General features: G+C 36.9%; 1 protein-coding gene across 6 annotated transcripts in view; it reads right to left on the bottom strand.

Moving 5' to 3' along the window:
* SULF1 (sulfatase 1) overlaps window positions 1-12,361 on the bottom strand; it is a 206,088-nt gene that overhangs the window by 95,155 nt on the left and 98,572 nt on the right. For 3 of the 6 annotated variants that reach the window (XM_072604795.1, XM_072604802.1, XM_072604796.1), the window contains exon 3: window positions 758-952. The exons of 2 other annotated variants lie outside the window; for them this stretch is intronic. In XM_072604795.1, the coding sequence (XP_072460896.1) occupies window positions 758-817 (60 nt within the window). In that variant the 5' untranslated portion in view covers window positions 818-952. Of the gene's footprint in view, window positions 1-757; window positions 953-9,355; window positions 9,377-12,361 lie in introns of those variants that run through there. One more of the 6 variants, XM_072604799.1, reaches the window with a different exon arrangement.

Here is a 12,361-nt window from a genome sequence, read left to right as displayed (position 1 = left end):
CCTATTATTTTAAGCTTTAAGAGATGTTTTATAAACAACACTAATGCTCTTCACTCCACAGCCTCCAATTACTTTGTGCATGTGTCTAAGAGAGGAAACTAAACAAGAATCCCGGTGTCTGTAGCACGGAAATCCTGACTGCATTGTCTATCAAGCAGCATTCCATTTCAGACTGACCCTATGCCCAGGCAGAAGTCAATATACAAGATTCAGCATGTCAACTCCAGGGCTTTTGTGGAACTTAAAGGGCATTCTGAGTATGAAAAGTCTGCAATTAGTCTACCCTAATGATTTATTGTGCATTTGTTTCTGTGCTTTTGTTTAAAGTTACAGATTTGAAAGAACAGGAAAACAGGAGGAGTAAGGAAAATATTGGCATGAGATGGCATTTAAGGTCCCTTTCATTTCTATAGCAGTGATTCTATGATCTTATTGAGCTTTTTCACACAAAGGGGTAGGTGGATCAGCTTAAAAAGGCAAAAAAAACCACTTCATTTAATGGCTGCTCCTCAAACATTATCAATAATAATAATTGACAATTTAAAGTTTCAAAACTGCTTTGTGTGTATTATCTAACTTTAGTATTACAATAGCCTATAAGGGTGATGGATACCATAGGCATAGACAGGGAAACTGAGACTCAAAATCTAAGTCTTGCCTATGGCTACATAGTATTAGAGGCAGAATTGGAAGTCAGATTTTCCTGATCAGCGCTCTTCTCTATTACCCATGATGCCTCTTAACAAAATTTGGTTACCTGCAAAATCTGAAAGGATGTGTGGGAAGGGAGTTTCACTTCAGTGGATGCAAATTTCATGTACTGGTCATAGTATACACCAAACTTTGCAGATGCCGAGAAACCCAGAAATTGCAGCCATCTTCACTCTAGTGAGCAGTTCAATAATATTTCTGCCCCATATTGTGAAACTGAAATTTCCTATTAGTTGTATCTCTGTAGGAAAACAATTTGCATTAACCCAGAGCAAGTGATTAACAATTATTCCTTATCTCATCTTATTAACTTTAGTTCTTTAGGGGAAAAGAATTAGCCCTGGCTTCTGAGCGCATAGAACACATCAATGAGCCTTTCTTAAGAAAAGAAAGAGGAATAACATTGCCTTTGCTAAGATGCATTGCTTTTTGACAATTTAGTTTCCTTTCCTTTTGAGACACAAAAAGTATTGTAATTTTTCTGCCTGAATTTGTTAATTATTCCAGTAATGCATTTATAAAAACATTAGCAGTGGGATGACAAAGAAAAAAAGATTAATCATCCTTCTATACTGATTGAATCAAACTTTTTTTTAACTCCGCCAAACACACACAAAACCCCTTACAAGAATCTACACAGACAATTCTTTATTTAAAAATGACCTTTTGAAACCTGTCATCCTCTCACAGCCTGGTGTCCAGAACTTAAAGGAAATGAAGTAAAGAAGAAAACAGACAAAATGCAGGACTTGACAGAAAAGACAAGGATGCAATGTTTGCGTTGGATACTTTGTGGTGGACTACAAAAGTCCTTAGAGACATCACAATTTGTCTAGAGAAATAGTAGAAAACGAGAGAAATTAAAAAAGAAACTTTTCTCACACATGGAAATTGAGCTTAGGGAACTATGTTTTATCCAAGAATCAGGATTTGAATACAAGTAACCTTTATCCAAGTCATTACACAAAAACCCCAAATGCAGTTCCCAGTCAGCCACTATATGGAAAATTTAATTGACTCTTTGTATAGGACAGCCAAGGAGAAATGAAATGTGTCATTAAATGTTTCAAGATACATGAAAAAGAATGGAAGGTAGATACTTAGCCCATGTGGATGAGGTGGGGTAGGGTATAGTTTACATATGCTCTTCTTACACAGCAGAGTCTACACACCAAGGTCTTACACACCAAGTCTAACACCTCATCACCGCCATCAGAATGGATGGGACCTGTGGCTTGCCTGACCCAGGCTGTCTTTGTGTTGAGCAGTCAGATCTGAGGGATGCAGGGTAATGTTTGAGGTTGATTAGATATTGACTTTTCTCTGACCTTGATGGTGGTTATTCAGAGGACTTCAGTCCCCAGGATTCTGAGTACGGACTGACTCTCAAGCTTAGCATTCATTTTTGAAAACTCTCCCGACTTGCCAAGGTGTCATCCTTGACTCCTAACTATCTCTCATTCCTAAAAGCCTACCAGTTTCACCCTCTTAATATCTCTCCAGTATGCTCCCTTTTCTCATCTGACACTGATACCTCTCTGGTGCAGACCCTCATCACTTCAAGCTTAGACAACTTTCGTAGTCCTGCTTCAATCTATCCTCTCAATTATAGAAGTGTAGTCCAACCACATCCCTGCCTCTCTCCAAAGTCTCTTTCTTGCCTCCAGGATCAAGTACAAAATCATCTAGCATTCAAAGCCTTTCATAACCTAGCCCCCTTCCACATTTCCAGTCTTCTCCCACGTTACTCCCTGTTGCATATTCTTTAATCCAGGAACACTAGCTTCTAGGTGATTCCATGAACAAGACACTGTCCCTTAGCTCCAGCCATTTTCTGTCACTGTCTTCCATGTTTGGAATGCTTTTCCTCTTCATCTCTCCCTACTTCCTTCAATATCTTCATTTAAACCCCAACTAAGATCTCATTTTCTACAGGAAACCTTTCTGAATCCCTCTAAATTCTCATGCCTTCCCTTTCTTATTTACTTCCTATTTGTCTTGTTTGTAACTTGCTTGTACATTTTTGCTTGCTTGTTATCTCCTACCTCCATTCATTTATAAGCTCCTTGGGGGTACAAATCTTCTTTTGCCTCTTTCTGTATCCCCTGAACTTAATATGGTCCATAGTAAGTGCTTAAATATTTATTGATTAACTAAAAAAAGCCTTGAAAGATTTTCTTGGTTGCAAAACACTAAAATGATTCCTACACAATTATAGCTATCTCTTTCAAATCATGACTCTTCCTGTTGTGGTTTTGATAAATCTTGTGGCGGCATAAGAAATTAAATAGGAATTTTGGGGGAGTTTTACAGAAGCCACAGACAACATAAAGACCAGCAGATGACAAAGAAGTTTAGAAACTCAGAAATGCATAAAATATATGTATAGTATTGTATAATATGAGCATATTTTATCTTTTATCCAATAATTCAGACTTCTTGTCTGGTATGAAGGGAGGGTCAAAAAATTTTACATGGATTTTCCAGATTACAGCCCCACCATGTGGAAGCCACTTCATTGACTCTGTGATCTCATTGACTTAGGTACTCCTTCAATGATTCAAAGTATAACCCATCCATGTCTGTCTATCCTATGTGACCCCTGTCCATGTCCTCCTATAAATTTATCACTGGGGTCCACTCACCATGTTGAGGTTCTTGATATCATGAAGTTACTAATGGAGAACATGGGTTCCACTGACCACAAAGATGGAGTATACATATTTGCCATTTTGTGTTTTTAATCTGAGGATAACACAAAACTATAGATTAAACCCCATGCACCTATCTCAAGCATGAGAAAGACAGGGTCAGTGTCACCTTAAATGATCATCAAGATGTTCCCATACTTGGGGCAAAAGTACTGTTTAATAACAAAAGACAAAGCCATACACACAACAATTAGGATCCGAAGAAGGACCAAGGAGCTAGTTGAAATTGCAGGGAGACTTTGGGTCAGGAGAAGGCAATTATTCATAGTAAATGTAGCCAGGACTCCACAAGTTTAATCTCAGAACTATGCAAAAGAGAATACAAGCATCAAGCAGAGGTTCTGCTTGGTGTACTTCTCTCTGGTTCATGCCCCTTCTTGGCATCTGGCTATTTGCACGGGCTTTCCTTCTTAAGCTTAAGCTTAAAGGTTCTCATTCACAATTTGTTTTCTGTGGAGGTGGCCTTAAGGATGAAACCACTCTTTTAAAAAGAACATTTATAAAAGGGCCTTTTTCTTTCTTTGGAATCTCATAGCTGGCAAAGAAAGACAACATATACTCCATCCAAAAAATGTCTATTTCCCAGGTTAATTCATCAAAATTCCAAGCAAAGTAGATAGACACCATCTGTTTCCTTCTGGGACAATAATATTTTCAAACCATCTCTAATCTTTTCACACATCTTTCACCTCCTGAGTTTTCATTTTGTGCTAATTTTCCTGAATGGATATGCTATATTTAGCCTCAGAATAAACACCAGTTAAACCAGACTGTCCCCTATCCCCCAGTAATATTTTTTTAACAGCAAACATTTACTAAGCACTTATGATATATAACTTACTGCATTAATAAATGTTTTCTGATTTGAATCAAAGTTGTATTATTAGATGGTGGGAACATCGAGGGAAAAACAAACCAGTTTTTGGCTTCAAGGAGCTTACAATCTAATTGTCTCCTAAATCTGAACTGCAGGTCCTTCAGTGCATTGTTTTGTCTTTGAAAATTCTAGAAAGAAACTGGGTTGGACCTTGAGAATTTCCCTCCATGCTTTCCTCCAGAGAGAAGAGAAAAAGAGAAGAACTGAAGAGGGACAACCATGGTTAAATGGAAAGAACAGTGCATTGGAAGACTTAGTAGCAGAGTCCAGCAGTTGCGATTCTGATCTTTTAGATTACTGCTGCTAAAATTACTTGGTGTTGGCTAACTTACCAGACATCTCTATACTTCACTTTACTCATTTATAAAATGAAATAATACAATTTTTATGTCGCACAGGGTTTGGGAGAATAAAATGAACTCATGGGTCTGAAAAGTATTTAAAAGATTTAAAATATATCTTAAAAGTATAACTATGGTATAATTTTAAAAAATTCTGAGGAAGCTAGAATAAACTGATTACATCAGCAAAGACCCCATTGGCCATGTATATTATAATAAGCTGAGATTGGACTAAAAGTACCTGGTGATGTAACCCTTAGTATTGAGAAATCTAGATTTCTGATGTCATGGAAATATAGCCCATCTGTTCCAAAATGCTACTGAGATAATAGGCTTTACTTACTTCTCAGGAAGTTTTTAATATTTTGAATGTGTAACCTTTTAGTTATTTAATGTTTTCTCAGCTGTTTCAACTGTTCTAGACTCTCTGCCACTTCGCTATTTTTCTGCCTAAATAACTATCACAATCTAGAAGCTATTAAAGGTAAAGAAGAATATGAAAACATGGGGAAAATGAAAGAGAGAAGATAATGAGAAAGGCTACTCTTGTCTGTTTGCAAGCATCCAAATGGAACTCTCTTCAGACTATAAGAAACAGAGGCCTAAAGGGAGGATAAGAAGTTAATGAAAGACATATAGACTTGGGAATCACATATTTATTGGTGATGATTGAAACTGCAAGAATATATGAGTTTATAAAAGGACTGTATGTATACAGAGAATGCAAAGAGCTCAGTTCTGAAATTTAGTCAGCTTCTATACTGAAAAAGCAGAAGAGGGAAGAGAATCCAGTTGGGACAGGTAATGAGGTTTAGTGGAATGAATAGGAACCTGAAGTGCTAAAACATAGGTTTCAATTTTGGTCCTCCTGTCTGTGACCAACTCAATTCATTTCCCTGTACCTGAGTTTTCTCATCTCTCATCTGGCGATGGTGTAGCTGACTTCAAAAGAAGATTATGGCAAAGGTCCTGGCTAAAGTGTTACGCACATAGGAGCTATGACTATTCTACCTGTTGAATTCCAATATATCTGTTAATACCCTATTCAAATGGTACTTCCTCCATGAAGGTGTCCCTGATCCCTCAATCAGAAATGAGCCTTCCTGCTAAGTAATTCTGATACCAATTATCTTGGCCTTAGAAGAGATGAGAAAACCTCCCCACATTTGCAGAAATAGGGGGCTATGGGTTTAGAACCACAAGGGAACCATAAGGATAATTGGATACACACACACACACACACACACACACACACATTCACACCAATTAACTTAATGCTTTGGTTAGTTTAGCTTAACTGCTTTCTCCCCTCTTTCTTATTCTTTGTTATGAGATAGTTGGCTATAGGGGGAGAAGGAGAGATGAGGTAAAATAAAAGATCAATGACTATTTTAAGATGATCCTTCTGCTGATCTCACATACAACTTAAGTTTTTAAAAACCATTTCTGTGTATTCATTTTGTTCTTTTTTTTCTCATATTTATTTTTTATCTGAGAGGCAGCATTGGTATAGTGAATAGGACACTGACCTTGAAATCGGGAAGATCTGGGTTCGAATCCTCACCTTGGACCCTTACTGACCTTGGGCCAACTACTTAACTTCTCAGTCCCTCAGTTTCCTCATCTGAAAAATGGGGAGACTTGGACTTGATTGCCTCTAAGATACCTCCAACCACGATTCTTTTCCATTTTAGAATGGAAATTCCATAATGCCAGGGATCACATCATTCTTGATCATGTAGCTTGGTGCCCGACATGGAGCTATATCTAGTTAATGCTTATTAAACTAAGAGTTAACACAGTGAGTCAAGAAGACATAACCCCACTGGAGCAGCTGCTGAAGAGTGGTAAGGAGTAGATTATGGCGAACATTGTCAAAAGCAGCAAACAAAGAGGTCCAGCAAAGGAGAAGTTGTTAGATTTGGCTAGAAAGAAGTCATTGTTAACCTCAGCAAAAGACGTCTCCACCAATGGGTGAGATTGTTAACATTAAAAAAACCCCCACCAAGTTATGAGTAGGTTGGGACACTATCAAATGTATTATTGATATCAAATCAGTCTGATCTTTATGAAAAAGGAGGACATTTCAGATGTGGACGATGGCATGAATAAAGGCATGGCGATAGGAGAAGGTAAGAGGAGAACAGGGGAAATTAAATAATCCAGCTAAGCTAGTAGAAAGGTTGGTTTGATAATAATAATAGCTAATATTTAAATTGTGCCTACTACGTGTCAGGCCCAATGCTAAGCACTTTACAAATATTATCTCATTTGATCCTCGCAACAATCCTGGGAGGTAGGTGTTATTTTATAGATAAGGAAACTGAGGCAAGCAGAAGTTAAATCACTTACCCATAGTCACACAGCTAGTTAAGTGTCTGAGGCCAGATTTAAACTTAGGTCTTCCTGATTTGAGGCTCAGTGATCTTTCCACTGTGTCACTTGGCTGCTCCTACTTTTGAAGCAAATTGTGGATGATGTAGCATACCACAGTGGAAAGAGTCCTGGCTTTAGTGTTGGGAGACCTATGTTCTAATCTTAACCTGTCATGCTTACTACCTGTTTGTCTTTGATTCAGTTATTTCATCTCTCTGGACCTCAGTTTCCTTCTCAATAGACCAGGTCAAAAGTAAGGAAAGTCTACACTTAGCATAGTAACAATTTAAGTGGAACCAAGAAGATAGAAGTGAGAGATATTTATAAGAATATGGCAGTTCCTGGTAGTTAGATGGAAAAATCATTTGCAACAGGTGTTTTGTAAGTAACTAAAATTCCTTCTGTTTTTGCATTAGTATACTTCCTGTTACTGAGCTCTTAGCTAGTCCTTACAAAGCAAAATGGAGTGACTGCAGACAACATTATCAGGCAAAAAGATATAGACCCTCTAATTCAATTTCCTTTGTGCTATCAAGCCTGCAGTCATTAAAAAATACCTTTACCATGCAACATGGTAGTAAGTAGTAGGATCTGCTACCTCTACTCAAAGGCTAATTCATTAAACTCAGCTGCAAAGCAAAAGATTTATAAAGACTACAAAAAATGTAATTGGCTGTCTACATTTTATCTATACTTATGTGATTTATAGAATTCTTTACCAGTCTGTCAAATCTTCAAGTTATAATCTGGTCGTTATTGAGATGTTTATCAATGGTTTCAGATAGATTTATATACCTGTCAACCAGAATTTCTGCACAAGGTCTTAAAGCCATGACTTCATCACATCTTTATGGAAATAATCGACTGCCTTTGATCTGGAAATTGCAATATCTGCATTGAATGAAGTAAGTGCACACATTCTGCCTTCAGAATTTAAAGTATGCTTTCAACTAGATTTAAGTAAAAAGCAAATTTCCATGCAAAGAAGAATTTTCCACCAATTAGAGCCATTCAAATGAGTGGACTACTCTTGCTAGTAGTAATTTCCTCATCACTGGAGGTCTTGATGTGAATGAAGGTTGGATGACTATTAAGGATGTTATGTCACGAATTCCTCTTGGGTAATGATTGTGCTTTATTACCACTGAGGTGTCTCTTACATCTCTGAAGTCTATGAGTTATAAATTAGAAGGTCAATTTTTGGTTGATAGAAATATGTCACTGGTATCCCACCATCAGGGAACTTTCCTAAAGTTTTTAACTTTCAGAGATGTGAGAAAATCACCTTGAAGAATATAACTTTTAAACAAGTCAAGAGGCAGCATCATAATTTATTGCTGTCTGACATGTGAAGAATTAATTTCATTAGTGAGGTTAAGCTTGTAGTTCAACCAACGTGCATGGACATCACAGAGACATAATCACATCTCTAATCATTGAAATGTCAAATTTTATTATTATCTACTGTTTAAATTTGTCTTCTCACCAATGAAATTATTTTATTTTAAAACTTCTTCAGTGCATACAAGAAGTTCGCTTTCTATACAAAGGAGGTGGGTTTGATTAAACCAGATGATGTGCCCCCACAAGGAAAATCAGCCATTCAGGAAAGCTGGTCACCAGAGGCCATTTCAAACAAAGCATATTTCAAAGGATTCTAAAGTAATCCCTTCTCTCTACTGATTTGGTTTCCATGAAGTATCAAGCACATGTGCGTTACAAAAAGAAGACTTATTAAAACCTGATGTGATATTGGATGCATAATGCGATGGACTCCCATCAGCATTTGGGATCTGAGAGCCGTCAAAAAGGAAACAAACTTTCAGTTAATTTGTATAGGCTTTCCAAAACTTGTGCATACAAAGATAGAGAATATTTATTTGCTAATGAAGGCAATTAATTTATGCTATAAGGTGTTTAAAAGTGATTTTAAGCATAAAATTTGGATTATTAGGACATTGATAAAAATTTCATAACTAGTATCTATATTATGCTTAAAACTATGCAATAATATATATACATATATAATACATACACACACACACACACACATATATATATATATATATATGCTTATATATGGAATCTCATTTGATCCTTAAACCAATTATATGCTCATTGAAGGCAGAAATTATATTACTTTATCACTTTTTCATTTGCATCCCCAACAAATAATATAATTCCATGGGAATCAATGGTCTGTTAATGCATGTTTGTTAATTATTGAACAATTTTGTGAGGTAATTGCAACTTCTGTAGGCAACTAAGTCTCACAGTCAATAGAACGCTGGACCCGGAGTATGGAAGATATCCATTCGAATCCATCCTCAGATACTTACAGACCATGTGACTTTGGCAAAGTCATTTAACTTCTGTCTGCCTTAGTTCTCTCTTCTGTAAAATAAGACAATAAAAGCACGTACCTCTCAGAGTTATATTGACGACAAAATAGAATAATTTTTGTAAAGCATGGCAAATCTTATAGTGCTATATAAGTGCTATCATCATGATAATCACCACCATCCTGATCTTCCAGATCAGGAACCTGGGACTCCTAGAAATAAAGTGACTTATCCACTGTCATATGGATGGTAAGTGTCAGATATTACATTGGAACCTCATTTTCTCCTGATTAGTTTTGATGGCAAGCAAAGTGGGATCTTTTGCTGTTTCTGTTTGAGTATAATCAAATGCCTCTGATTGAATCTTGCCTTTATCAACCAAGTATCTTTACTAGGAGTAAAGTACAGAAACAAGAGTTTCTTTAACTAGAAACAGGATATGTATTCGTATTGTTAATGTGTTTTAAGATCTTCCCCACCCATGAATGAGTCTGCCCTAGCTGATTAGGGAAGATTTTTAAGAAGGTCCACATCTTTTGTTAATGAGGCACTGATTCTCAAGGGTTGGGATGCCCTCTGGCTCTAAAAGAGGTGTAAATACTCTGACGGTGAGGTTTTACTTTTGGGGCTTACTGACTAGAAGTGTTTGTTTGACCAGAGAAGGACTCTGAAAGCCTCTAAGGAACCTCTGGCTTTGAAAAATCAGATGTTGGTGCTTCCCTCTCCAGTAACTATGGTCAGACAGTTAGACCTGTCTGTTGATAGTCAGGCAGAGAAAGCCATGTCTGTTGATCTTTGATTTTTCTGTATTTTCTTTGAAGTTCAGGGTGCTGACTCCCTTGAACTAGGTGAATGATGTATGTGTTTGGTTAAAGAAATGATACATGTTCTTGATTAAAGTGATTGTTAACCCCTTGGAAGTTGTTTTCCTTTTATGAATGCAGATCTAGGAATCTGTACAACAGGCTCCCCTTGAGTGTATTGGAGTGCTTACTGACACATTAGGCTTCCACACTCTTTTTGCTGGATCCTGTTGCTTCCTAAAAACAATGGTGTATCTCAGCTGTGTGTGTCCTTGACAAGTGTGAAACATTATTTAAGAATATTGTCCAAAAATTTATAGCTGTGGGAAATTTCAGCACTCTAATATGATCATAAATTGTGCAAAAAAGTTAGTGAGGAGGTTATAAACTTGAATAAAATTTTGTTGCTTAAATTAAAAGAAAAATAATATTGCCTAACTCTTTATCAACCCTAAAGGGAGCCCAGGCATTTACTAAGCAAGTTTGGCTGTCCTAAGAACTCTACCAACTTCACCTAAGAACTGAATCTAGGGCAACATTGTGCTTTACAGTCAGTTATATTAGAATTAATGGTGATTAAAAGGATTGGTTGCCTAACAGAAGTGGAACAAAGGAGGGCATTTTCAGACCTTGCCATTTTTGAATACATAAGGAATTTGGAAAAATATGTTGCTGATTCTTTATCCAATAACAACTATATGATGTTGATTGCCCTCCTGAAGTATAAACGTGTAAGTAACTATGGGCCATTTTACACTATTATCGACAAGCTCTCCTACCTGATCCTGGCCAATATGCTTTTGCTCATAGCAATACAATTCCTCTGAACAAGACAGGTATGAAACAAAAGTGAGATATCTAAGCAATTATTCTAATACGTTAACTATAGTATAACAACAGGGAAGAAAAGTTCTTTAAAAATGCTGAAATAAAACTTGTAATAATGCAGCCTAACTGTGGACCTTTCCCACACTCTCCCTTTCCCCTAAAAGAAAATAAGCAAAAAAAAAATCCATCATGGGGTAAAGGTTAGAAGTGGGTGCTTCCAATGAAAGCTTATCCACTCACAGATTAGTTAAATACAACATTGATAGGCTCTATAGAAATTCATTGTTATGTAGAAGAGTTCACTTTCTAAACAGTATTATGTATAATTTATACTAAAGGTGCATATGTAATCATTTTTATGTATGTTTAATACTATAGCAGGCCATATATTTGAACAGCATTACCTAGAATTGCAAGCTTGCCAGGAAAAACTCACCAATTTGCTGCCTCTTTTAAGTTGTTGGGATCAGATTCAACTCAGAGTGCGCCAATATTTGTACATTCAAACTTATAAATTCATTAGTTTTATTTGAAAATAAAACCAGGTGAGGAAAGATGGACTTTTGGTGTTCCAACCTGTATATATACTGAGCCCAAAATAAGTACTGCATTTTAAAATTCCTTAAAGATTTCGCTTTTGATTTTCTTCAAGCTAGCAGGTTTGTTTGCAAACAGGCACAGTCTCATGACTAGGCATCTTTCCCAATTCTAATACAGTGGATACCTGCAAGTAAATTGTTGCATTTAAACTCACTAGTAATAGGTGAGCTTTCAGATCATTAATTAAAGCCCCAAACCCCCAGTGTTTAAGCAGCCCACAGCGCAGAGCAGTCTGCATACTCCTATTAGCACACACAAAAGAGGACGGGACCAAACATGCTTGTAGAGAGAACAGGCAGATCCTTTGCGTCATTTTACATGAAGGCTGATCTGCCAGGCAATTGTGTTAACTGGAGGCAGTTGACAGAGAATGCCATTCAAAGGAAAGGCACTTGGTAAGATGAGCTACCTCCAAGGAACAGAAGCAAATATTTAAGATCACTGAAGACCAAGCATTTTTGCACTGGGTGCATGACTCCCTAAAATGCCCTGATCTTAGAACGCTCACAAAGGGCCAGAAGCTTTCAGATAAGCAACTTTCAGTGGAAGGACACTTCTCAAGTGTTCTAGAATTAGAAGCAACGATAAACAGATGATGTAATTCATGTAGGGAGGTACAGAGAAAAAAGTATTGCCTGTAGACTCACTTTCACATTTCATCTCTAGTATTTAATGTCTGTGTGACCTGGGGCAAGATAAACTTGATAAACTTCCATTTTCTCAATTATAAAATAAAGAAGGAGGATCAGATGATCTCTGAAATCCCTTCTAG

The sequence above is a fragment of the Notamacropus eugenii genome, chromosome 4 (genome assembly GCF_028372415.1).
Source record: "Notamacropus eugenii isolate mMacEug1 chromosome 4, mMacEug1.pri_v2, whole genome shotgun sequence".
NCBI classification, from domain to species: domain Eukaryota; kingdom Metazoa; phylum Chordata; class Mammalia; order Diprotodontia; family Macropodidae; genus Notamacropus; species Notamacropus eugenii.
This window is presented reverse-complemented; position numbering and strand designations above follow the sequence as displayed.